We start from the raw sequence: 25,932 nt of genomic DNA, 5'->3' as shown, positions 1-25,932 counted from the left end.
AACATTCTTGAATTGAGAAACATAATGGCTGTGGGCCGTAACACGGTTTGGAAATAATTTCTTCATATTTTTTGGTGTTATCTGTCGTTTACATATCCTTCCTAAAACACCAAAGTGTGAATATTTCCAAACACCTAAATTAGCTAAAACTTTAGGACATGTTACAAAACTATATTTTCTAGAATATAAGAAGAGTACTTTTAATATTGGCCGGTTATTTTTCACACAGCGACGTTAACTAGGCAATTACCCATACTTCTAACATACACTATTTGTAGAGGTTACGCGTCAATGGTAAGAGCACTGTGTATTGTGTATAGGAAAACGGACAGTAACTGCAGTATGGATGATTTTTACGATCGTCCGGATGAGCAAATCACTGAATGGGCCTTTAATATTAGCTAATATTGTCCCGTTGTGGCAGGTATTTTAAAAGAATTTCTTGTTGAAAACAATCTGCAAGTGTTATATCGCCCAAGACTACTTTGAAGAGAAGGGTTTTTTTATCGACAAAAAATAACTCAGACTTGATGAATATATGTCTAGAATTAGCAGCTATAAAAAAAACCTTTATTTTTATTAATATACAATATTTGACATTTAAATCAAAAAAATTTATTTATATTTGTGTATTATATTAACTTCTGATTGTTGTAGCTATGAATCTTATCTAACAACTTTAAAACCAATATAATATTTTAATGGTTAAATATAGCGTTGTGCGTAGGTATACGGTACAAAATTAATTATCAGGTCACAAAAGTGATGTCATGTTATTTTATATTTTTTTACCAAAATCTATCCAAAATGTACCTGTAATGAAGGTCGGAGGCAAATGAATTCGTATAGACTGATATAAGACTTTTTGATGAAAAGACAGGGGGAAAAATCCATTAAGATGGAATTTTATAGGGTTACGTAACCTTTGAACCCTTACTTGACTTGAAGTATTCATTTCCGGTAAACACAACATGCATTTTACTTTGCATAAATGCTGAAGAGAGAATATTAGAAGACTACTTTACTGTAAATCCGTGTAAGCTATCAACTTATCATGGACTTGGGCTCATTGGTAAGAAATTATTAATTGTTTAAATATAAACACATCAAGAGAAATAAGTCCCCCTCTGAAAATTTCGTCATAACATCGTAAAGTAAAACTTTGTTATAGTTTGTAGTTTGTACCAATAAAACTTGCCTAGAAATAATTAGGCCAAGTAAAAAATAAAACATGTTTCACGTCCGGGTTTTCGAAAAAAAGGAGGAGGAGGGGGCTTTTTATTTTCTATTTTTTATCGCAAAATTGGTGCAAATACCCATACTTAGAGCTGTTTTAGCGCATACAATAATGCCTGGAAAAAGAAGGAGGCCCTTTTTTATTTATTGTTCTGAGAGTTACACCCCTCCAATGATCAAAAACCTTCCTAAAATGTTTCTTGTATCTTAACAAGGCTATAGAAAGCATTCCAACTTCCTAAACATATTTTTGAAAAGTTATAACTGAATTTCAAAAATAAAATATATTTGAGGAAACCTCAAAAAGGAAGCGGAGGGGACGTGAAACATGTTTATTTTTTTATTTTGCCTTATATGATTGTTTACTAAAGTGTTTTGTGAAAATGAAAGATGTCCATGACTTCATGGCTGAATGAACCCAAATTGAAGACAAAAACTGCCCTTTCCAAAAGTAGGCCTATGCTTGTTAACTGCAAAAGTGCAAGGCGTATTGGGACAAGGGAGGCCGGTCGACTGCATATATCCGTCAGTACACGCTTTTCAATCATGCAATACGGAATAAATGCTAACCTCTCGTGACATCATCCAAGAAGCAAAGTTCATTTCCCATTGAAAAGCGTGTAAAAACGGATACGCAGTTTACCGTTCTGAAGGAATGGAACTGGCTAGTCTGAATAATCAGACCCAGAACAAAATATTAATTTCTGACATGATCGTGTACTGGGTCTGAACTGTTTCCATATGAAATCTTGATGGCAAATTGGACAATAGAAGCACATGGTTCTCACGTGACAGCTTTTTAATCCCTATTCAGGTTACGTGAATCACGCTATTGTGGACCATCCTTCTGATACCTGAGTGTTTGGACAAGCGGAACGGTTTTTGTCTACCTCTCTGTTTGTAAACAAACCAGGAGGTCGAAATCGCCCTCCTCGCCGAATCACGAAAGTCAGCGTAATAGTACGGCACTGGGAACTGGCCATCTTGCAACTCACTGTGCTGAACTCTGCACCAAGTCCAAGGGTAGGCATACAACATGGATCGAATCCATGGGTTCCTACAGTCACCCATGGAAAACAGGGTACTGAAAAGTAGTACACCATGTCCATATGGGCCAACTTCAAGGGATGGTTTGTTTACATGGCAATCATTCCTTCAGAATAGGCAATACAGATTCCAAACATATAAAACTTACCTCATATCAGTTTTAGTTGCCCCTAATAACTCCAAATTGACATGACAATTAATTCTATTTGCTCAATTTCATACCAAAATCAAGGAAAACATGGTTTTGTTATTGCAAAATAACAAGAAAATCAGAAAGGTTATATCTGGTCATTTGCAGTAGGCCACTTCAGGTAATCAATATTGGTACTTGAATTGCATGACTCAGTAACTTTCTGCTCATTGTAAGAGTGATAGTGTTGTAAACTTGATTGCATAACATTAAGATTGCCAACTGACATCCTTTGTATTTGAGTTGTCTGTTGATGGTATTAGAACTGTCATGGATGTAAACATTACACAAAATGTCAACAAAACATGCTACTGCAGAACTCTATGCCTGTATGTGTGTGTCTGAGGGCTAATCTGAGGGCTGATGACACACATTCGATGGGTGTAGGGTAGGCATGTTCACAAAATTTTCAAGTAGGATATTTCACATGGAAATTATTTTGTTTAAAAAGGTGATTATTTAACTTAAAAAATGAGGGGTCAACCATGTCTGTAGGTCAAAAATTAGCGAAGTTATGGGCAAATGTCTGTTTTTAAAAAACTGCACTTTTCTGCGACCATCATTGACAATGCCTTACAATGACTTACTGTACAAAAAAAGCATGTAATGCATCATTTTTTACCACGATGATCCATTTTACACAAAGGCTATTTTATTTTATGAAATCTAACTTTCACTGCATGCTGACTTCTGTATCAAGGATAAAGTACCAGCACTTTTTAGACTACGTCTCCAAGTTTCTGGTGTCCAAATTTCAAATTTTTGTATTTCCCTATGGAGATTACACAGTTAAGCGGACTTAAGCCATTGACTGTGAGCTACTGTGGACAAAACTTTTTGGATTAAATGTCGCCCTCTGTAATAAGTAATGTGGACATGTCTACCAAGGGGATTTGCATGGCTGAATGATCAAGAATCGATACACATTAGCCTACACTTGGTGAGGATTTAAAACTGCACTCAAACACATGGCGTATTGTAACGGGACCGAGCTTGCCCCTAATACTTTTGTAAACGACTGATGGAGAAGACTAGCCTTATAAACATACAAGTGGTAGCGTAGTATCAAAGACTAGAATTCTCCCAAGACATGTTGAATCAGTGATACATGAAAGGAGAAGTAACAGGTAAAAATGAGACTTGACAATTCTGTTTTATATTTGCTTCTTTTGTTATATCTTGTATTGTTATTTTGCTTTCATATTTGTCTTATCACATCACAACATAAATACAAGTTAATACAGGTAAATACACAATCTCTGTTGATGATCATGACGATATTTCCTTATTTCTCTCTTTTAAATCCAAATAAATTACCAATAAATGCTGCCGAATATACTATCAGAATCTGTCATCACATGACATAGTCGTAGGCTAGGCCAAGGCCTAGGCCTACTTCAGGGTATCCATGCCTATAGTATACACCAAATACGAGCTTGCCATGCAACAGTGAATGCACATGAATACAGTGCATAATTTTCGATTGGACTTGTGCGTGTGTGCGGCAAGTCACTTGCCCAAATTAGGCATAGGCGCTAGGCCAAATCACCGGAGTGTATAACCATCCTGGTGTTGCCACTATTGTGGTAGCCAAGCTGCCCCTAGCTCAATCTGAGCTCCTGAGTAGGGCGGATTTGCTTTGGTTGGCAGTGCTTACCCTGTGGTTTCCCTTTCAGGGTTCGTGGGTGGACTAATTGTCCACCAAGCAATCTGATTAATTCGCGCGTGCACGGCCTTTATATACTCTCCTGAACGCGTTCATGGAACCTTTGGCGGCTGCGTTCAAAGCGTAAGCTCCGTTACTATGGATATCGCAAGAGTCACTCCGCGTCAGGCGCTCACTTCGAAAAAGATTTTGAACATGACGAAATTTAATAACTAGAACTGCTAGCGTTTTTTTAAATCAGGAATCAAACTGATGACCCCCTTTTTGACCATGTAAAACATTAAAATACTCAAAAACATCTTAAAATTCTACATCCTTAAACAATTACATCTTAAATAATCCAAAGTTTGATCAACAAAAGTCGTTTTAAGAAAATTTACAATTTTAGGAAAACTTGTTTACGCTCCCAGACGATTGCTGGCCGGGAATTTCAAAATGACAAATACAAAATTCTCTAAACAACACAAGAAAAACCTGAATTTTGTCCTGAATATTTACTCCTAGACGGTATGTAATACCTTATTTTGTTCCTGACAAAATTATTTACACAATATTATAAGATCTCTGTACAATACTAGCGGAAATAGTGAAATTTGAGGCCAATTTCACATGCACGACATGACAAATTTTCTCTGCCGCATTTTCAACCCACGGCAAAAACTGACGATCGGCAGGTAAACAAATCCAAATATTTACAAAAATAGGCTATACCTTGTGCAGAGCCATGCAATCATTTTTAAATGTATAATAACTATCAAAAACTACCACGAACACGTGAGCATTGTGACTTTTCTCTAAATATGAATTTGACAAGAGCTAAATTTTCGTATTTCTGCAATGGACAAACACACAGGAGGTAAGCTTAAAACAGGCCAAAAATCTGAAATCGCATTTTGGCTCTCCGTTTCACTACCCCTCTTCGAGACTATTTCAGGTCCCGAAATGTAACATGTATAATTATTTAACTTTTACAATAAAAAAAATTAGAGCATTTCCTTCACAAAACTTTAGCAGTAACATAGGTAAATTCACCCAACCATTGTTTGGTGACAGGCTGACAATAACATTGTCGTGACCTCAAAAAGTTTTTCAAAAATTTGATTGGCTATTCGGCAGATTTACAACTATACATTATAAAAACAACTCTATTTCACATGCAAATTATTATTATTATGTTTACAAGTTTTATACAAATCTTTCACAGTATCTCTAGCATATTAATCATTTAAGCATCTGGTTTTTATGTACTCTTCTTCACCAATAAAATATTAATTTATAAGAACCATTTAATTCACCTTGGTGCACATTTCCATCAATTTCATTTTCAAATGAACAATACCAGTTATAATCTTGACTTTCGAGCTAAAGAACATTAACAGAAGTCTGTCTCTGCATCAAGTTACACAAAACATCAGTTTAACATTTTACATTTTTGCCATCAATTAATGATCAATATTTAAGTTCAGATATTATAAAAGTTCTATATTCCTCAGCGTCCTTTCTTCTGATGGACCTTGTCTTCAGTTCGATATCTTCAACATCTGAGAATCTACATTATCATACCTCTTTCGCAACTCTTATGAGAAACTGCCAGATTGGTTCACCGTCGATCATGAGAGGAAATGTTGATCATGCCGCCCTTACATCAATTATGCAAGGTGTAAAGAAACCATACATCATCGAATAAAACATTTGACCTGGTAAAGAATAACCATTGACTAGTCAAATATCACTTTTACCATTCACTCTTGCACCTGAGTTCTATTAAGTCCATGTAGACTTTCTCAGTTGGTAATCCACCCAAGAGCTTAAACTTGATTCTCTGTTGCCGATGCGCCTACATAGCCTGACATTGCTCTGAAAACATCATGACTGCAATCAGTGAGTCACCGTCGCACCAACCAGAGTTCCAAAATCATAAGATCTGCATAACCGGCCCGTTGTGATGCCTCAACAATATCAATAAGAAAACAGAAGATGATTTAGTTGATTTTCATTTCTTCTTCTTCTTGGTTGAGTCGGTAGATACAGATTATTAGCTGCAGTTCACCAACTTTTTGGGTCATGGTCGCGGATATATGGTGCGTGTCTGACGGTGTCTCTATCTAATTGTTCTGTTTGGTTGACTGTTGAGCCGGTTCTTGAAGCTATCAATTGTGCTTGCCTTGATTGTTTCTTCTCCTGTTGCGTTCCACTCCCTAATTGCTCTTGGAAAATAGCTGTACTTGTATGTGTTGAGTCTTGCATAAATTGGTTTATAATTGCTGCTGTTCTTCTTCCTGGTTCTTGTTTCTTTTATTAGCTCCATATGGTCGTTCTTGTTTATGCCCACCATGTTGTTTGTTATCTTATACATCATTGCTAGTCTTGCTTGCTTCCTTCTATCTTCCAATAAATCCCATCCTAACTCCTGTATCATCTTGGTCACACTACTTCTTTGCTTGAAGTCCCCATGCAAAATCTGGCAGCCTTACGCTGCACGGCTTCAAGTTGATTTATTGCTCCATCCTGGTATGGCCCCCAGACTGTGCTTGCATATTCGAGTATTGGTCGCACTAAAGCCATATATGCAGTTTCTTTAACTTCCTTGGTGCAGAACCATAGGTTTCTTCTGAGACAACCAAGCACCCTGTTTGCTTTAGAAATTGTGTTTTTCCTCTGTGTATTCCAATTGAGCTTGTTATCAATTTCTATTCCCAGGTATGGGTGCGATGACACTTCTTGCAGTTTTTGCTGGCAAAAAGTATAATCCATATCCGGAGATTTGTTAATCTTCTTAAGAGCACATGCCGATATCTGATTTAAACTTGGCTATCTTCAGTAGATAGCACGCATTACAAATCTAATGGCTATTCAATGAAGCAACCATTATTTAGGCTTGAAGTCCATGTCTGTTATTTAACTGTAGCTATCTCCGCTCCATTTTGTTTTTCTTCATCTGTCTTCGTAATCTGCAATATCTGACATTCAGTTCAGAATTAAGGCATGAAATCTCATGTAAAACAACATGAGTGCCCGACAGTTTACACTGTCCATATTTTTCATGGTGATGTCTCCATGCATATCCATCATTCCAAATGGTTGTAAGAATAGTTGTGTCGAAATTAAGTGAGGTGTCTTTCACTTTATCTAAATTAAGAAATCCAGATTATTTCTCTTTTTTAAAAGAACAAGAATTTCCCAGAGACAAAACTTGATCAAAAGATTGGCATGACAATACCGCTGCAGTCAGTAAAGTCATATCAAACTTCTAATCATGTTTTGGCTGAAATAAAATTTCATTCATGAAGTTCTTTTTATTGGGAGGCTGTTCCTCTCAAAGTCGAAAGTTATTATGATTACATAATAACAATTTCAAATGAAAACAATTTTATATACAGGGTCTACATATAGAGTAGACAATCCGCTATAAAACACATTTATATGATGATGATGTCGGCAAGGCCTATACCTGACTTCAACTTCATAAAACAGTAATTTCATATTTTAGCGGCAAGGAGTTATGAGCAGGCAGTGCAAGACGTCGGTGAGCCCTTTACCGGACTTTATACACCACAAGGATCAATGACTATACGGCGAGGGCTTTTCCGCATATCATTATCCCATAATCACGATAAATTTGTCTCCTTGAATCTTCCTCGTAAAGCTATTTACCAATTATATACAATCAGACATTATTGCATGTCTGTATGATAACTGGCCACTCTTCCAGAATCATTCTGATGATGGCAAGTCTCCTGGTGCCAATGAGTTGGTGCATAGGCCCGATCGTGTGCCTATACCATTATGACCGTCATCAAGTAGCATAGCTGACCTCTTCCAAAGACTCATCTGAGATGACAACTTTCTCAGAGTGTCGGCGATTGGCCAGATGAATTCCATTCACCCACGCCTATACGGTCAACTAACACCGTCTGATCACTTGGGGTACATGTACCTGCTGGTTGGCAGTCTTCCCCATCTATCAAGGGAGTGTCCTGACCACCAGTTAACTGTCTCCTTACAGCTAATCGTCTCCTGGCTCGTCTTCTAGATGATGGAGACTTTTGTGTCTTTCTCCTTTTCTTCTTGAAACTGCTTGAGCATGCCATTTGGCAGGGTAGATCATCACAGTCTTTCACAATTAAGGGAGCATGCGGCCTGGGTAACTTTTTCTGGATCTTCATCGAGAAAGCTAACCTTCTCCTGGCTCGCATTTGTGATGAGGGAGACTTCCGGTTCTTTCTCGATGATCTCCCAGTCTTCTTTTTCACATCTACAAATTGCCCTTCAGCAATTCCATCTGCATTAGCATCATCTTGATGCTTCCTGTACTTTTCAGCTTTGTAAAAAGCTTCTGTTTCCACTGCAAACTTGATTGCATCATCAAAAGTAGCAGGTTTTGCACGCAGGATGTTTAACCGCAACTCGCTTTCTCTGAATGTCAGATATTGCAGATTACGAAGACAGATGAAGAAAAACAAAATGGAGACGGAGATAGCTACAGTTAAATAACAGACATGGACTTCAAGCCTAAATAATGGTTGCTTCATTGAATAGCCATTAGATTTGTACGTGCTATCTACTGAAGATAGCCAAGTTTCGTCGTATACGGCATGTGCTCTTAAGAAGATTAACAAATGAAAATCAACTAAATCATCTTCTGTTTTCAAAAATTTGATTGGCTATTCGGCAGATTTACAACTATACATTATAAAAACAACTCTATTTCACATGCAAATTATTATTATTATGTTTACAAGTTTTATACAAATCTTTCACAGTATCTCTAGCATATTAATCATTTAAGCATCTGGTTTTTATGTACTCTTCTTCACCAATAAAATATTAATTTATAAGAACCATTTAATTCACCTTGGTGCACATTTCCATCAATTTCATTTTCAAATGAACAATACCAGTTATAATCTTGACTTTCGAGCTAAAGAACATTAACAGAAGTCTGTCTCTGCATCAAGTTACACAAAACATCAGTTTAACATTTTACATTTTGCCATCAATTAATGATCAATATTTAAGTTCAGATATTATAAAAGTTCTATATTCCTCAGCGTCCTTTCTTCTGATGGACCTTGTCTTCAGTTCGATATCTTCAACATCTGAGAATCTACATTATCATACCTCTTTCGCAACTCTTATGAGAAACTGCCAGATTGGTTCACCGTCGATCATGAGAGGAAATGTTGACTGCGCCGCCCTTACATCAATTATGCAAGGTGTAAAGAAACCATACATCATCGAATAAAACATTTGACCTGGTAAAGAATAACCATTGACTAGTCAAATATCACTTTTACCATTCACTCTTGCACCTGAGTTCTATTAAGTCCATGTAGACTTTCTCAGTTGGTAATCCACCCAAGAGCGAAACTTGATTCTCTGTTGCCGATGCGCCTACATAGCCTGACATTGCTCTGAAAACATCATGACTGCAATCAGTGAGTCACCGTCGCACCAACCAGAGTTCCAAAATCATAAGATCTGCATAACCGGCCCGTTGTGATGCCTCAACAATATCAATAAGAAAACAGAAGATGATTTAATTGATTTTCATTTGTTAATCTTCTTAAGAGCACATGCCGTATACGACGAAACTTTGCGATCTTCAGTAGATAGCACGTACAAATCTAATGGCTATTCAATGAAGCAACCATTATTTAGGCTTGAAGTCCATGTCTGTTATTTAACTGTAGCTATCTCCGTCTCCATTTTGTTTTTCTTCATCTGTCTTCGTAATCTGCAATATCTGACATTCAGTTCAGAATTAAGGCATGAAATCTCATGTAAAACAACATGAGTGCCCGACAGTTTACACTGTCCATATTTTTCATGGTGATGTCTCCATGCATATCCATCATTCCAAATGGTTGTAAGAATAGTTGTGTCGAAATTAAGTGAGGTGTCTTTCACTTTATCTAAATTAAGAAATCCAGATTATTTCTCTTTTTAAAAGAACAAGAATTTCCCAGAGACAAAACTTGATCAAAAGATTGGCATGACAATACCGCTGCAGTCAGTAAAGTCATATCAAACTTCTAATCATGTTTTGGCTGAAATAAAATTTCATTCATGAAGTTCTTTTTATTGGGAGGCTGTTCCTCTCAAAGTCGAGTTATTATGATTACATAATAACAATTTCAAATGAAAACAATTTTATATACAGGGTCTACATATAGAGTAGACAATCCGCTATAAAACACGTTTATATGATGATGATGTCGGCAAGGCCTATACCTGACTTCAACTTCATAAAACAGTAATTTCATATTTTAGCGGCAAGGAGTTATGAGCAGGCAGTGCAAGACGTCGGTGAGCCCTTTACCGGACTTTATACACCACAAGGATCAATGACTATACGGCGAGTGCTTTTCCGCATATCATTATCCCATAATCACGATAAATTCGTCTCCTTGAATCTTCCTCGTAAAGCTATTTACCAATTATATACAATCAGACATTATTGCATGTCTGTATGATAACTGGCCACTCTTCCAGAATCATTCTGATGATGGCAAGTCTCCTGGTGCCAATGAGTTGGTGCATAGGCCCGATCGTGTGCCTATACCATTATGACCGTCATCAAGTAGCATAGCTGACCTCTTCCAAAGACTCATCTGAGATGACAACTTTCTCAGAGTGTCGGCAGATTGGCCAGATGAATTCCATTCACCCACGCCTATACGGTCAACTAACACCGCCTGATCACTTGGGGTACATGTACCTGCTGGTTGGCAGTCTTCCCCATCTATCAAGGGAGTGTCCTGACCACCAGTTAACTGTCTCCTTACAGCTAATCGTCTCCTGGCTTGTCTTCTAGATGATGGAGACTTTTGTGTCTTTCTCCTTTTCTTCTTGAAACTGCTTGAGCATGCCATTTGGCAGGGTAGATCATCACAGTCTTTCACAATTAAGGGAGCATGCGGCCTGGGTAACTTTTTCTGGATCTTCAAGAAAGCTAACCTTCTCCTGGCTCGCATTTGTGATGAGGGAGACTTCCGGTTCTTTCTCGATGATCTCCCAGTCTTCTTTTTCACATCTACAAATTGCCCTTCAGCAATTCCATCTGCATTAGCATCATCTTGATGCTTCCTGTACTTTTCAGCTTTGTAAAAGCTTCTGTTTCCACTGCAAACTTGATTGCATCATCAAAAGTAGCAGGTTTTGCACGCAGGATGTTTAACCGCAACTCGCTTTCTCTGATAGCACTAATGAAGTATCTCTTTGCTATCTCCTGTGAGAAAGGACTTGGTATTGTTGGTAAAGCTAGCTTGACTAACTTCCTGATGCTGTGAGCTAGGTCAGGCAATGACTCTTTTGGGTGCCTTACTCGGTTATTGAGTTTCACCCAGAATAGCTCTTCCTGATTTTCGGTTCCAAACCTCAGGTTCAAACAGGCCACAAGTGAGTGGTAATCATGCCGTTCAGTCAAATCCAAATATCCCAGTACACTCTGAGCAACACCTCTCAGACTAGTTGCTAAACAAATGGCTTTGGTATACTCATTCCATTTATTCCATTCAGCAACAAGTTCGAATTGTATCAAATAGTCTGACCAGGAAGTGGTCCCATCGTAAGTTTGAGGCTTTATTTTTACTCCAGGCTGAGTGTCATTGCTAGAATGTTTAGGCCTACTTCTCGCTGACTCATCACTTTCATGAACATTAAATTCATCACCAGCTAATATTTCTGAGCTGGTATCGGTTGGAGAAGTATCAACACTATCTTCAGTCGCTGCCATAATAAATCGTGAGCCAAAATCTGTTAAAATTTTGAATTATCCCACCGCTGCCACCAGTTGTAACGGGACCGAGCTTGCCCCTAATACTTTTGTAAACGACTGATGGAGAAGACTAGCCTTATAAACATACAAGTGGTAGCGTAGTATCAAAGACTAGAATTCTCCCCAAGACATGTTGAATCAGTGATACATGAAAGGAGAAGTAACAGGTAAAAATGAGACTTGACAATTCTGTTTTATATTTGCTTCTTTTGTTATATCTTGTATTGTTATTTTGCTTTCATATTTGTCTTATCACATCACAACATAAATACAAGTTAATACAGGTAAATACACAATCTCTGTTGATGATCATGACGATATTTCCTTATTTCTCTCTTTTAAATCCAAATAAATTACCAATAAATGCTGCCGAATATACTATCTGCTTGAATAATCAAGAAGCATAAAAATACAATTTAATCAACAGAATCTGTCATCACATGACATAGTCGTAGGCTAGGCCAAGGCCTAGGCCTACTTCAGGGTATCCATGCCTATAGTATACACCAAATACGAGCTTGCCATGCAACAGTGAATGCACATGAATACAGTGCATAATTTTCGATTGGACTTGTGCGTGTGTGCGGCAAGTCACTTGCCCAAATTAGGCATAGGCGCTAGGCCAAATCACCGGAGTGTATAACCATCCTGGTGTTGCCACTATTGTGGTAGCCAAGCTGCCCCTAGCTCAATCTGAGCTCCTGAGTAGGGCGTATTTGCTTTGGTTGGCAGTGCTTACCCTGTGGTTTCCCTTTCAGGGTTCGTGGGTGGACTAATTGTCCACCAAGCAATCTGATTAATTCGCGCCGTGCCCGGCCTTTATATACTCTCCTGAACGCGTTCATGGAACCTTTTGGCGGCTGCGTTCAAAGCGTAAGCTCGTTACTATGGATATCGCGAGTCACTCCGCGTCAGGCGCTCACTTCGAAAAGATTTTGAACATGACGAAATTTAATAACTAGAACTGCTAGCGTTTTTAAATCAGGAATCAAACTGATGACCCCCTTTTTGACCATGTAAAACATTAAAATACTCAAAAACATCTTAAAATTCTACATCCTTAAACAATTACATCTTAAATAATCCAAAGTTTGATCAACAAAAGTCGTTTTTAAGAAAATTTACAATTTTTAGGAAAACTTGTTTACGTTCCCAGACGATTGCTGGCCGGGGAATTTCAAAATGACAAATACAAAATTCTCTAAACAACACAAGAAAACCTGAATTTTGTCCTGAATATTTACTCCTAGACGGTATGTAATACCTTATTTTGTTCCTGACAAAATTATTTACACAATATTATAAGATCTCTGTACAATACTAGCGGAAATAGTGAAATTTGAGGCCAATTTCACATGCACGACATGACAAATTTTCTCTGCCGCATTTTCAACCCACGGCAAAAACTGACGATCGGCAGGTAAACAAATCCAAATATTTACAAAATAGGCTATACCTTGTGCAGAGCCATGCAATCATTTTAAATGTATAATAACTATCAAAAACTACCACGAACACGTGAGCATTGTGACTTTTTCTCTAAATATGAATTTGACAAGAGCTAAATTTTCGTATTTCTGCAATGGACAAACACACAGGAGGTAAGCTTAAAAACAGGCCAAAAATCTGAAATCGCATTTTGGCTCTCCGTTTCAGTATTCCATTAGTAACAAGCCATGAATCAACTTTTGTGACAAGTATAGGCATACTTTGTGACTTTTGAAAAGGGCAGTTTTTACCTTCAAAGTGAACAATTTCATGATTTAGCCTAGGCTCATTCAGCCCTGAAGTCATGGAAATCTCTCATTTCCACACAGCACTTAGTAAACAGTCATATACATGTAATTATTTCAAAGTTAGTTTTATTGGTACAAAACGAAACCTTACAATGTTATGACGACATGTTCAGAGGGGGACTTATTTCTTTTGATGTGTTTATATTCTCTATTCTTCTGGCGCTGTCCAGACACTGACCATGCTGACAGTACTCAGTCATGGCAATATGCCGGGACTAGTTCACCACGTAAACTTGTATGGCTCAAAATTCGCCATTAAGTTTACTGCTTTCTGTGTTTTGAAATTTGTTGACGTTTTATTGATCCCCGATTTCCGGTCGATTATTTTAGCTGTGTCACATCACGTGCATGACGCTAGTGGGTACCAGCCAAACTTCAAGGAAAAAAAATCACGATCGCCGGTATTAACGATGTGATATGGGACTTACATAGGATTACACAGAGATATTTCTTGCCAAAATTAGACCATTTCTAGGTAGCTTGGCCCTACTTTGTCTGCGTTATGAAAAAGGACAGTCCTAAATAAGTAAATGTGCAACGCTTTTGATGTTGTGGGAGACTGGGAGGGATCAGAACAAAAAAATGATGGAGCCTATTCTTGACTGTAATATTCCTTCACCACACTGCCGTACGGCAATAACCTTGGACATACGATGGACAGATAGTATCAGTTTGTGAATGAGGACATCGTATAAGTTCCTTGTACTATGCCGGGACTGCCTTTTGACATGCATGTTTGAGTGTGAGCAGAGCTCTCTAGTATACTGCTCTCCTTAAATCTGATATAGGAGGGTGAATTTTAGCTCTCTTTAGTTGATTATTCTCTCCTTACGTTCTATTTTCGTCTAGATGCTGAGAAGGCTTTGATAGCCATGGTCACAAAATTTTCAAGTAGGTTTTTTCACATGGATATTATTTTGTTTAAAAAGGTGATTATTTAACTCAAAATTGAGGGGTCAACCATGTCTGTAGCTCAAATTTTAACAAAGTTATGGGCAAATCAAATGTCTGTTTTTAAGATTTTTCATTTTTCTGCGGCCGTCATTGACAATGCCCTACAATGACTTACTCAAGTTAATGTACAAAAAAAAGCAAGCAATGCATAATTTTTCACCACGGCGATCCGACAAAGGCGATTTTATTTTATGAAATCTAACTATCACTGCATGATGACTTCTGTATCAAAGATAAAGTACCAGCACTTTTTAGACTACGTCTCCAAGTTTCTGGTGTCCAAATTTCAAAATTTTGTATTTTCCTATGGGGATTACAGAAATTACACAGTTAAGCCATTTACTGTGGTCGCAACTTTTTGAGCTTTTTGAGTTGAACGTCGCCCTCAAAGCAGGGGTTCATGCTTTGGTAATATACCTTTATTTCAGTATTATTAAACAGTATTTTTATCAGGAAAATTGACACACACAAGCCATGATTGTTTTTTAACATTTATTTCTCTTATATTTTTACCAATTTTGTCACATCATACAAAAATGTCACTTTCCGTGTTGTCTCTCCGATTCCGTGATTTTTTTCCGTTTTCCGTAAAACGGAAAACTTCGGACTCTAATCTAATGTATAAAGGCCATCTCTCAGGCTGAAATACTCCTGTAGATCAGGTGGCATCTCAAGGTGTGTATCTGGCAAGCCATCTTCTATGAGGGACAACAGTTTAGACATGGTTTCATCACTGACCGTTGCCAGGCGGACAGCATCCCAGGTGATGGAGTAGAGTGTAGCCAAGGCAGCTGTCATGGTCTCTGCTGCATCAGATTCGTCATGATTGAAGGGGCATGAGTTGTTTGGGGTCACGTTGGTCCTAATGATATCCAGTAGGTGACCAAGGGGGCATGAAACCTCATGAGTGAGGGTAGCCACATCATCTGGCAATGGGATGCCTATTGGATTACCAACTGGGTGGCGAGAAACACCATCTGCAGCTCGGTGACGGACTCCTGGAATGTGGTAGCGGAGGGACTTTTCCTTCAAGTTGCGGAGTCTGGGGTTGGGGATGCCCGGACCGCCAGGCACCTGTTTCCTAGAATTTTAAGGAGAGGTTTATGGTCGACTGCAATAATGAGGTCTTCACAGCCAAGGACAAAGTGGCGTGCCTTGTCCAATGCATCAACAACAACTAAGGCCTCTCCTTCCACAGGTTGGTAGCGGGACACTGCAGGTGTTGTAAATCTACTACCAACAAGAGTAATTTTCCAACCAGTCTTGCAGCAGAAAGGGATGGTGGTGGTGCAGTAACAATGTTTTTGTAGCAGCCAGAAACCAATTCCAGACATGCTCCAATCTGTAGCAAGGCATGTGGGGCGAGATTTATCAAATATTTCAACACCCTTGGCTATTTCATTGATTATCACTTCATTCACTTGCTTGGATTCCTCAAAAAGGGCATTAAGATCCTCTGTCCACTTGAATGACATGCCTGGTTTGAGCAGGGACCGGAATGGTAGCAATTTTTCCGCTGAGGCGAAGGCGTATGCTACATGTACCTGGTTTACAAGGCTGAACCATGAGCTTATGTCTGTGATATTGCATGGTGTTGGGAATTTCTCGATAGCCTCGAAGAGGCGGGGGCAAGGCCTGACTGAGGTGGGGGATATTTCAAATCCTGCAAATTCTACGGTGTCTCCCGCGAAGGTGAACTTGTCCGGATTTAAGGTTATGCTATTGCGACCACACAAGTCAAGCCAGTGCACCGCCTGGAAGAAAGATTCTTCAATGGTGGATGACCATAACAGGGTGTCGTCCACACACTTGGTGTTGTTGTTGACGTCACTCACAATTTCGTTATAACGGCGAGTGTATCTGTCGCCAGAGGCAACATATCCCTGTGGTGCAACACAGTATCTGTAGCGCCCCCATGGGGTGATGAAAGTGGTTATAGGTGTTTGTCATCCTTGTGGAGGGGTACACTGTGATAGCCATTCCACGCATCGAACACCGTTTTCTTTGTGTGATGGGGAACAGATCTAGCTTGGATAAACGGGGACTGTACGTGTGTGGTGGGTTTCACGGCATGTCTGTTCAGGGCTTGAAAATCAACTGTGCGGCAGGGTTTGCTGCTCCTTTTTGGACATATCACCATCCTGTGGCACCATGTGACAGGTTCTCCAATTGGTACAGGCTCAATAACACCAAGTCGGACATCTTGATCCAAACCGGCCTTATCATCTTCCATCCAATGGAACGGGACAGTGATTGGGGTATGGTAGGCCTCAGGCTGGGCTGAGGGATCGTCCAGTAGGCGCAGTGGGGGACCACTCATTATGGGTAGGGGTTGATGTTCACATGTGTTGAACGTGGATGTATAATGGTCAAGAAGGAACTTTTCAAGCTTCTCACAGTTTTCAGCGGTTGCTGGGTATGGGAGTGATGTAGGTGGGGGTGGAGGTGGCTGGCGCCGTAGGGGCAGTCTCCTCTGTGGTCACATCATCATTAGTTAACATCCTTCCACGCGATGGTGTGTTTCGCGACTTGGGCGTGTTGAGAGACTGGCGAGGAAGCATTGCTCTTGCGTTTGTGTTCCGTCAACCTAGTGCTTTATAACGTGCGCTCAAATTCTCCAACATATGCAGCGGGGCAATCCTCACATGTAATGTGATAGACAGTTCCGGACCGTTGCTCACTAGCGGTCTTGTCTTTAGGAGCAACAAGGTTCTGACGGACGGAGTTAACCGGTTTGTAGTGTGTGCGTATGCCTTTAGCTTGAAATAGGCGAGCAACAGTCTCAGATACTCCCTGTACATAGGGAATAACCACACTACCTTTGGCTGGCGGTCTGTTTTGGTACTTGGCTTTCTGTGTGTCCTTTTCTTTGATGTCACTGACAGTGAACACCCATGGCTCGTAACCACACTGGTGAAGACACTGCTTGATGTGATTCATCTCCTGTTGTTTGTCTTCTTCGGGTAATAATAGTGTTAAACTAGCTCTCAGGGTCAAGGTCCTGATAACACCCAACAATGTGATAGATGAAGAGGTAAACATTAGTTAGTGGTTTGCATATTAAGGATAACAAACTAATTTTTTTGTAATTTTTTTCAAATTAAGTGTGAATGATCCTAGCACTTCAGAATACATCTAGTGGTTCTCCAAAGTCACCAAAACCTTTTGTTTAAAAATGGATTTTCTTTTTCTGAATTTTGTATTGTGCATCATATCAGTGTCCTTGTTATAAAGCCAAAAAATCGCTTCAACGAATGATCGTTATGTTATTTTCAGTGTGAAGGAAGTATATTTTTCAAACTTATAAAAACAGGTCCCAGAATGATTTTTCACATTTGTGACATGATCTGGTCCATGGGACCAAAGGCGGCAAATTTGAAATTGAGATGGCAAAAATATGGAGTAAAAAACAATAAAATACATAAGAAAATACACATCACAAAACCTCATAACTTCAGAACCAAGTATGCTAGAACTTTGGTGTTTTCAGTATATGATAGCCTAATGTTTCTACAAGGTAATAGCAACTCAATTTTCAAAAATGCCTACTTTGGCCCCCATGGAGCAGATCATGTCACATTTTTGTAGTTGTAGTCATCAAATATGTGTTGAAATTGTTGCTAAATATGGCGTATAAATCCCTCCTCAAATGCAAGCTGAAGTGTAAAAGCCTAGGGCTTCATTTTCACCTTGTTCTTTATTGTTGTTCTTCTATAAAATTTTCTCTTTTGTGAAGGGGCTTTTACAGTGTAGAAACCCTCTAGCTTCAGGGGGCTTCACCCCTAGACCCCCACCGGCCGGGCCTTTGCCCCTGGACCCCACCCCCTGTACCCCCCGCCGTCAAGGGCGATACTACGGGCGCTTCCCGCCCTCCGTTCGCCATGGTTTTCAATGTGGTAGGTATGAGCACTGCACATACTGCGCGGAGTGCGTGCCTGTGCAATTATACAATATTTATGCATGGCTAGTAATTTACTAACATTTGCTCTGATTGGTTTGCACTATCTAGGAGTGTATGAATTTAACGATTATTAAAGCATCATTAATTTGATCTTGTGTGCTAGTTTGTAATGTTTGAATGTTTCTATGTTTCAGTATATGATGCATAAGCTTCTTCCCTTGTTTAACCCAAGTACAAAATGTAGATATTCTTAACTATTATAACACTCTGTTTTTTTTTTTTATATACAGGGTGTAGATGGTATGAGAGCAGCAGCAGGTGCCCTGTCAGGCAGTGCAGATTCTTACCAGAATGAGGTAACCACTCAGGGCAGGAATAAGCCAATTTTTTTCATTTGCATGGGGAGGGTGGTCCATGGGACGTAAGATCCATTAGTTTCTTCATAATTTCATCAGAAATTTATATTTCAACAGATTTAAATTTTACTAGCCCTAACACAGCCCATGTGTTTTTGCTATCGGAAAGGAAAGAAGGAATGCATATGACTTATGGTGATTGCATCAAGGCATCTCATGTGATACATGCATGCGCACCAGTTGGTTTTCCTTGTAAGATTTTTAGGCGTTATGGTTAATAACATGTAGTGTAGTATAATATCACATCTATATAATGAAAATTGCATTCAGTATCTAGATAATTCATTCCAAAAGCAATAGTAGGATTACACTGTTAAAAATAAATTATTATTTACAGGAAGAAGTTGAACTACATTGGGCTATAAAAGCTTATCACCATGCTGAGACTTACTACAATGTGAGTACACTGTCTGTATTGCTTTGCAATTTTGTAAGGCTCTCACTTACCGTTAAACAGGTAATTATGTAACCGAATTTTTGTGTACCCTGAAAAAATGCACAAAATTTATTCAGGTAACCTGTTCCTGGAATTTTGACCCGGGTAGGCCAAGGATGGGCAGGAATTGGTGAGAGCCTTGTAATTTTGTTTTTGATTTAGGGTTGTATCCATCCAGGGAGTATTAAACTTTTGAAGCTTTAAAACCCTATTCTATTACCCCCACAAAAGTGGTATATTTGAGTGGTGTGGAGGTATCATTAAAAAACAAAACAAAAAAAAACAAAAAACAAAACGTTGCAGTGTTATCGGTTGGGTAAAGACCAATAAGTGGCATAAAATTGGCAAGCTTGGACTTTAAGTTTAATAATTAATTATGTAACTTTTATGCAAATTAGCTCATGAATAATGAGCTCATAGCCAAATATGATGAAAAAATATTTTCATTTACATTTTTGAAGTGTATGAATACATCAATGTGACATTTTCATGCAGGTTTGAATGCACTGCCATTGGCAAAACAAGTTCACTTTGGACAGAAACCATGTCAAAATCAGACCATTGGTATATAGTTTAGGTTCCTTTTTAGGTATGATATTGCCATATTGGGGGAGGTTTCAGGACTACAGTTGCACATGCTCACCCAAACCAATATCAAGAACCCCACCCCCAGTTACTCATAGAAAACTTGTATGAGCATCCACACTCTGCAAAATACTCGCCCTCCTCCCAGATAATAATGATTGATTTTTATTAATATGCTTCTTTTCATTTATATTTGTAGCTGATATCATCAGTAGACAACAGAAAGTTAAAACTCAGCAAGCATGATGATGAAATATACGAACAATTTAGGAAAGATTTTCCAGACTTTGATGTTAAGGTACTTAGCGAAGAAGAATTGAAATCAGGAGATGCAAAAACGGTAAATTTTGTAGGGTATCTTAATTGTTTTTTTGCTGATGGTGTTCAGGGTTCACAGTTTTTCGCGTTTTCGCGTCCAGGACGCTTTTTGTACTCACTGGACCCGGAAAAAGTAAGATTACATAACCTGAATGGGTCCAGCAGGCTGTGCTTGGACCCGGAAAAATTCCCATCCAAGAAATATTGTAAACATCGTAAATAGCATTGGCGACATTATTGTAACGTAATATTTGCACGATCCAAAGTTCACTAATCAAACATATCTGTGCATGAAATAGCGATGGGTGAGCCCACACTGTGTATCATGTAGCAGCGATTTTAGTAATTGTATGTAATTTATGAATGAAAGAGCCAACTGAGCTGAGTCGGTGGTACATTTCCTGGTGACAATTACGAAAACATGTTTTTGCGGTAGATGTATTTTCAACTGAGCAAATATAGCAAAATAACAAATAATTTAGATGATTAAAGTAGTGCAGTATTATTTGGTAGTAATTGTAGTTTTATTGAGAATAGTAGCTGATCGCGGTAAGTCGTCTTTTATCCAATAATTCGGCTCGACTTGGATAGGTTTTGGTTGCCAAATTCGACATACTTCATGCGCGCCAGTACTGAGTGAGTGAAGATGGCATTTCCGGGTGTTCCGTCTTCCGTACATCGGATGCATAAGTGCAATTTGGACCCACAAAAATCAGCCTGGGACCCGCAAATTTCAACTAAATGGGATCTGAATGGGTCCAGCATAAAAAAGTGGACCTGGTTATTTGAGAGCAAACTGTGAACCCTGATGGTGTTTTTATTAAGCCTAGATGCAGAGATGCCAACCCTTCCTATTTTATAGGGAGGGTCCCTATTTTTGTAAACATTTTTGTCCATTTTGACAACCAAATTGAGCAACCGCCCTATTTCTGGCAAGTTATGTGCCATTGGAGTTGCCTTTTTTGGCACCATCCATTATGCACTCCAAATACATAAAATCCCAAGAGCTTCAGGGGGCTTTGTCCACTGGACCCCCATCAGGTTTAATTGTATTCATTTCTATAATTTCAGGTTTTTATGTATACATTGATAACATGGTTTTATGTGATACAATATGTGACCGGACACGACGAATCGGCCGTAAAGTCGGCCCCGGTCAATTTTGTTTTATTCCGTGTTTAGAAAATAAAATATATGTCATAAGCTTTAAAATGACATATCATTTGACTTCAAACGATATCCAGAAGCAGGGTTATGGTGTGTTGAACTCTGTTCCTTCAACAAAATGGTACCTTTTTCAGTTCTATACATGTATGTGTCTCTTTTTCCACATTGCTGGTAATGAAATCAAACAGTCATAATTGGCGGTCATTTTAAATCATCCCCAATGTCCTCTCATTGTTAATTGTTGGTAATACATACCTAGACAAAATACAATGCCTTGGGAGCGATTGCCGAATACATAGGCGTAGATCCTGGGGGATGGGGGATTTATCCCCCCCCCCCCCAATATTTTGCCAGGGGGGATGGTCCATACAATCATCCCCCCAATGTTGACGCCTGATAATGGGTTTCTGACCAAATTAACCTCATATTTGCCCATTTTAGCCCCAAAAGTGCACATTTTCGCCGTGCATGATTTAATCTACTTTTACACCATATTTAATCAGTTTAGCTTCAAAATAGCAAAAATTTTCGCGCGCTTCGCGCGCATTTATATCATAACCTAATTCTGTTGCCAAAGGGTGCTGGATTGACTATACTTCAAGATTTTTTTCCAACTTCATCCCCCCAATGTCAAAAAGAAATCTACGCCACTGGTCGAATAGGGTGCAACTCTACTAGTCTTATTACAAGACTGCCCTACCCCAACCCTAAACCCTAACCCTAAATTCCGTAAACGAGGACTGGACTCAAGTCTAGCAAGTTGCACCCTATTCGGTAATTGTACCATGCCTTGTAACCCACTATTTGAACAGGATTTAACCAAAGCAAACAAAGACTACAGTTATTTAAGGATTCTATAGAAATAGGTAGAAGCTTATGCATAATAATTATCTTCTTCAGCAATAGGATTATTGATTGGTTTAAACGGTGTTCAAATGTGATACTTGTCGCTCCAAATTGAGGTACCTATGAATACGACCTTCACACACATATTACACTGTAATTCAGAATACAATTTGCCGACTTTACGGCTCATTCGTAGTGTATGCTCACATATGACTGATGTATTGATGGTGCTCTGATAACTTACTTTCTTGTTGCAGAAATGGAGGCCGTTTTGCAATCATTTTGATGGTCAAGTGGAGGACTTCAATTTTGGAACTCTTTTAAGACTGGATTGTACACAGGATTACAGTGAAAAGAATTCAATATTTGGTAAGTCTTATGGCTAGTAAAAACCAAATTAGTTCTTGGTAGCATATGTAGCCTGCACTGGAAGATGACATCAGGTAAAATACACATACGCACACAACCCGACGCCCATGTACGCTACACACACATGCGTGATGCATAATGCTTGACCGATGCATTGGATAATGCATTAGCACGGTCGATAGTTGGCACTATCTGTAAAATATTGGATCAGCAAAAAAAAACTTTGCAAATTTTACTGCCTGATATCTGACTTTTATTCAACTACTCGCCTTTGTTGTGTGCCCACAGGCTTTTATTCAACTACTCGCCGTTGTTGTACAATACCATCAAGATATTTGGTTCTAAAATCGACACCCAAAATAGATTATCATGTGCTGTTCCTGCCCTGTATTTTCCAACTTTTCGTCAAATAATCGAGAAAAGGTTGACATATTTCAGCAGAGCAAACCAAAATCTCTCTTCCTGGGTAAGAGTCGACCACACTTCAAGTTGATCAGTTGATCTCTCTCATTTATGAGTGGTTTAGAAATCACAACCGTAGAAGCAAGATTGCAACTCACATGGCTCTTTTTGCAAATTCTATACAATTTTACAAGCTTTTTTATGCTGTAATTTTCTTCAGAAAATATCAAATCGGCCATTATTGGAATATTTAATATCAGTCATCAGGTCAGTAAGGAAAACCCATACTGGTCAGTCATTAATTATGCATGTTTGCACATTATTTAGAACTTATTTCTTAACATCTTTGTGTGAATTTGTTTTTCCCCCTTTGCAGTTACCAGAATACAATTCTTTTGCCATAGAGATAGCCAGGAATAGAGAGGGCTATAATTTGTGTAATTGGAATAAGAAACCGGAAATCCAGGAAGAGACAACGGAAACAAAGAAATCAGAGACCAAAGAAGAGACAACAGAAACAAAAGACAAAGATGTAACATCATAGCACAACAGCATGATGTCAAATGTAAAATCATTGATAAAGATATTGCATATTATATGACTTAACCATGTTGACTGCAGTGGCTGTTCATCCTATATTACTAACAGCCGGTGTTGGACAACTTTTCCAAACAATATATGCGGATTTCCATGCCTTACTGTGGCAATGAAGTATAGTTATGGTATATCATACTCAAGGACGATGATAGACTGGACATAGTAGTAGGTGTATGTGTTAAGATAATATGACATATAAATGTGTCATGCAGGACGTGCTTGTCATGTGTTAGCAACATGACATGTTGTTCTTGTTTTTTTATTCAATTATACTGATTTAAAAGGGAATATACATCTCATGTGCCCATTCCATTTAATTTTCTTATTTAAAGGGTCAATCACCCACCTTAGCACAGTATATTTGTGGGGCCTGACAGCACATCAGACACACCAAATTGCATTCTGAAATGAGAAATACCGTTCTGATATCAAATAATTTTGATATTTTGAAATTCGCGATAAACACAAATTTTATGGCAAATTATTAAAAATTAATATTTTTGATATTTAACAGTCATTGAAGTAAACTTTTATAAATCTAATGATATATAGTGTATGTATGTAACTGGGAGGAAAAGCTGTTCGTCATATGAAAATTTTGACCTTTCGTATTTATAAAGTTTACTTTGAGGACTGTTAAATGTCAAAAATATTATTTTTTAATAATATGTCATTACAATTATTTGATATCAGAAGGATATTCCTCGTATTCATAATGCAATTTGGTGTGATTGATGTGCTCTCAGGTCCTACAAAAATACTGTGCAAACGTTGTTATCCAAGCCCTTAACTTGTATCAATTTGTTCAGTGTTCAGACACTGTTCTTCCATGACTCCTAGAGTATTAAAACTGATTGGAATTGGCTGTAAAGTCTGATCATTGCATCAACCCCTCATAATAATTGCAGTAAGGCAACAAAAAACCCCAACCCTGTTCTACCAGTGGACGGACCTTTCAAGTTGGGTCGGTCGGTCTGGCATTTTTTTTTCTGGAGGCTAAAATTACCCAAAATTTCACAAAAATCTGCTGGTTAGCATGGTTATCATGTGTGTGGAAATTGGTTAGTATCACCAATCTTGTAGCCATGGTTGTTAATAACTTAACTATCCATATGAGTATGATTAGTATTGATTACATGCATACATGTCACCAGGGCAAAAATATTAGGGCAGCCAAAGGTTTTGTCTCAAAATTTATTTATGATGTTATAAAGAAATACATAACAAATTAATCAGCTCCACTTGCACGTCACATGTTGACATTCTGTATGCAAATGAAAGGCTCTAACCAAGATATTAGTAGTTATGCATATACTAGTAGGGTGGTCACATGAAAATTTCAAACCCACCCCTGGAATTACTTTTTCTGTCAGGATTGTTCCTTCTGCAAAATGATTTAAAAAACGTTTTGAATCAACTCAATTGGACAATCCGTTGCGAAGATACAGCCTTTTAAAGATTCACAAAATTAGCCATTTTTACCCCATTTTTAGGAAAATCCTGATTTTGTCATAAATTTGCATATTCATGAAGCGATAATTGTGGGAATAAAGCCAAAGAAGGCATGAGATGTATTGTTTTTGTGTTCATTTATGCAAATATTAAAAATCCAGGGTCATAATTGCTGTATTTGCTTCTGTACAACATTTTTAAAATGGCTGAAATCACAAAAATAACTCTTTTGCCAGGACTTTTAAGGTAAATATGTGTGATTTTCACCATTGAGGGCGCTATTATGTGCCAATTATTACCTTCAAAGGCCTGTATTTCCTAAACTACACAACCAAATTGTCTGATTTTTGCACAGGATTTTGCTCTGAGGGTCTAGATTGTAAAACTGAATATAGCATAATTGTACATCTTTAGTTTTATTTGATGACAAAAATTTATTTTGTGCGTAACTATTTTATGCATGACCGTACAAAAATGCTATATTCACCTTCATTACGAGCAGAAAATTTTCTATCTAATTAGGTAGTCGGGTTTGCACAGAAGTCACTAGGAGACATATTATATGGAATTCAAAATGCCCAAAAGTTTTCCAACTGCTGCAGAATCTGTTACAATTTCCACCATACATTTGTGTATGTAGGCAGGGGTACACACAATAGCTAGCATTGTGGCCACCCTAATACTAGAATTTATAATTCAGTATTTTATTATGTAGAATTGATTAAAAGTATAAAGAATTAAGATTGATTTGAGCTATCTTCAAAGGTTCAATAT

General features: G+C 38.3%; 1 protein-coding gene across 1 annotated transcript; it reads left to right on the top strand.

The window, feature by feature from the left end:
- The first annotated feature begins 969 nt into the window (after window positions 1–969).
- Window positions 970–24,696, top strand: LOC140149082 (protein PBDC1-like). The gene is given in 7 exon segments (XM_072171245.1): window positions 970–1,072; window positions 18,861–18,926; window positions 19,324–19,383; window positions 20,207–20,347; window positions 22,596–22,707; window positions 23,486–23,502; window positions 23,504–24,696. Coding segments are annotated over 7 exon segments (564 nt in total). The 5' UTR covers window positions 970–1,054; the 3' UTR covers window positions 23,654–24,696.
- Window positions 24,697–25,932: the final 1,236 nt, after the last annotated feature.

Source organism: Amphiura filiformis, chromosome 3 (genome assembly GCF_039555335.1).
Source record: "Amphiura filiformis chromosome 3, Afil_fr2py, whole genome shotgun sequence".
In the NCBI taxonomy this organism is placed as follows: domain Eukaryota; kingdom Metazoa; phylum Echinodermata; class Ophiuroidea; order Amphilepidida; family Amphiuridae; genus Amphiura; species Amphiura filiformis.
This window is presented reverse-complemented; position numbering and strand designations above follow the sequence as displayed.